The following is a 2500-nucleotide window of genomic DNA, read 5'->3' as shown; positions in this document are numbered from 1 at the left end:
TCGCGCCCACCCAATCTCCCCTACTGCCTCAACCGTCCAGATCCCAGAAATCTCGGCGATGGTCACTGGATATTATCTCGCCGATGCGTTTTCTACACACCTCCTCCAAACGAGCGTCCTCGCCCGTGATCGAAGCGAGCCCGAACCCGAGCCCGAGCCCGAGCCCGAGTCCTCGGAGTAATGATCGTAGACAGCAACCGCCGCCTCTCCTTCTTACTGCTTCTCATAATATGAGGCGGCACTCGAACCCGAGCCTTCTGCCGAATTTCAAGCCGAAACAGCTTCAACTACACCAGCAGAAGCAGCAACGGCAGCAGCAAAGACATCATCATTATCATTTACCCAGATTTCGTCGGAATAGTCACAAAAAGGAAGAGGCGTACATGTTAGTGGAGTTGGAGAATGACCAGAAAGTTCTGGTAAGTTCTATAATATTACTGTCAATTTTGTAAACAACAAAACTAATCTTAAATGGCCTCGATGGTCTAGTGGTAAGGCTACCGAACTCGTAATCGTGAGGTTGCGGTTCGAGGGTTCATGCCGCGGGCCCGACGTTGTGTCCTTGGGAAAAGCACTTTACATGGGTTCTCCTCACTCCACCCAGGTGGGAATTAGTACCTGGCCATAGACAGCAAAAGATCTTGTCAGTATGTTAATGTTAGTGTTTTAGCTCCTAGAAATGTCTGCTTGCACTGTATGCTACCCAGTAATTTGAGGTTGTTTCAGAATACTCTCAGGTCTGCTGGGGTAATGGTGTAGTTTGTGAAACGCATAGAGCTTGCTGTTGCGCGTGGATTTGCGCTATTCAAATGCTATCTATTATTATTATTATTATTATTAGTAGTAGTAGTAGTAGTAGTAGTAGTAGTAGTAGTAGTAGTAGTAGTAGTAGTAGTAGTAGTAGTAGTAGTAGTAGTAGTAGTAGTAGTACATGTATTATTATTATTATTATTATTATTATTATTATTATTATTATTATTATTAAATAGGCACCTATGGTGTAGCGGTTAAAAACTTTTCTGTGACACGAAGAAAACCTGAGTTCGATTCCGGGGGGGGGGGGTATTTATCGAGTTTCTAGGTCTTTCTGCTTGGATGCTGTATGGTGTAAAATATCTCTTTCAGCCTGGGCTGGTTCTGATCAAGGCTGATCTCCTAAAAAAATATATAAATTGTGTCAATGAAAGCCTAAAGCACCCTCATTAAAAAAGAAACAAATCATTGAAATAATATCTTCACCTACTACAGCCATGACTTTTATTGCTAAGACTTGCTATAAGTTTTCTTCTTGACAAGCCATGCGTGTGTACATGTGGGCATGTGTTGAGTCGTTGACCTCTGCTTGTATACGTCATTCTTGACCTGACCCTCTGCCTCCCAGGAACGCCTTCTAGAACAATAGTCACAGATTTGTCCGGATAGCCCTGAGTTTTTTCTACCGTTTCCCGGAGTTGTTTTTTTCTGTAGTCACCTAAACCTAGTGCCCTATGTCTCATTATAACACCAAAAGCTTGCCTCCAACTGACTTCTAAACAGCGGAAACAAATGCTTAGTCATTACTAACAATTTGGTTCGGGAATAGTGCCGAAAAACAAGCAAAAACTAGCACTAAATAAAACGAAACAATTGTCACTAGTACTGGACGCTCCCAGCATCCGAAGGGGTTCAAAGAGTTAAACCTGCTCTAACAGCCACCTGCATAAGACGATCACCTGTACAAACGACCACTTTCCATTACTTCCTGTACGTATTTTCTAAACGTTATAACGACACTGTGTAAAACACGTCCACCTGTCTACAACAACTACTTTTCTCCTCGATTATGGGAGGGCATCTAAGACAAGTTTCACTGTACTATTGTTAATTTAGTTTTACCTTTTAATTTTATTAATGGTTGACTTGCGTCTGTGGTATAAAATTTGACCCTTTAAAAGTTTTCTTTTTCCTAAGAGGGGAAAATCTACTTCATCTGGTATCTTCTTCCTCTATCTTTCTGTTTGGATATTGTATCCCACTCATCCCGGGTAGACTATACTAGCCGCCTCTATTTAATAGAGTTTTCCCCGTTAAATGCGTAAGGTGTAAGTTCGATTTTCAAGCCGAGTATCTCTGCCTTTCTGTTAGGAGACAATACCCCGCTCAGCCGAGATTGGCACTGAAAGACAAAGTCAAAGAAGTCCCTTACGTATGATTTCAACTGTGTCAAAGGGAGAGGGGAAACGTTCACAGCGTGTAGATCTTATGGTTTCAGTGATTTCCGTATCTGTCAAATAGACTGCTATATATAATATTTCAGGGATGATTCCTTTTCGAGACTGTTTTTTACTTCTTTTTTTTTTTGGTGCACGGTTTAGGTCCAAGTTTATTTCCATAGTTCTGTGTTTGGACAAGCTTCATTTACCATTAGCAATGTGTTTGCATTGACGTTTCGGATTATTAACACGCACACGACCTCCCCACCTCCCTCCCTCCCTCATTCTCTCTCTCTCTCTCTCTCTCT

At 42.0% G+C, this 2500-nt stretch overlaps 1 protein-coding gene across 1 annotated transcript in view; it reads left to right on the top strand.

Annotated features, from left to right (window-relative positions):
• Positions 1-421, top strand: part of LOC106013733 — a gene marked incomplete at its 3' end in the record, with an annotated part of 627 nt that extends 206 nt beyond the window's left edge. Inside the window, 1 exon segment of the mRNA XM_013090242.2 lies at positions 1-421. This exon segment is cut by the window's left edge and continues 206 nt beyond it. Within this exon segment, the coding sequence (XP_012945696.1) occupies positions 1-421 (421 nt within the window).
• Positions 422-2500: the final 2079 nt, after the last annotated feature.

The sequence above is a fragment of the Aplysia californica genome, unplaced genomic scaffold, assembly GCF_000002075.1.
Source record: "Aplysia californica isolate F4 #8 unplaced genomic scaffold, AplCal3.0 scaffold01191, whole genome shotgun sequence".
Lineage (NCBI taxonomy): Eukaryota > Metazoa > Mollusca > Gastropoda > Aplysiida > Aplysiidae > Aplysia > Aplysia californica.
Note: the sequence above shows the minus strand (reverse complement) of the source record. Positions and strands in the feature narration are given on the sequence as shown.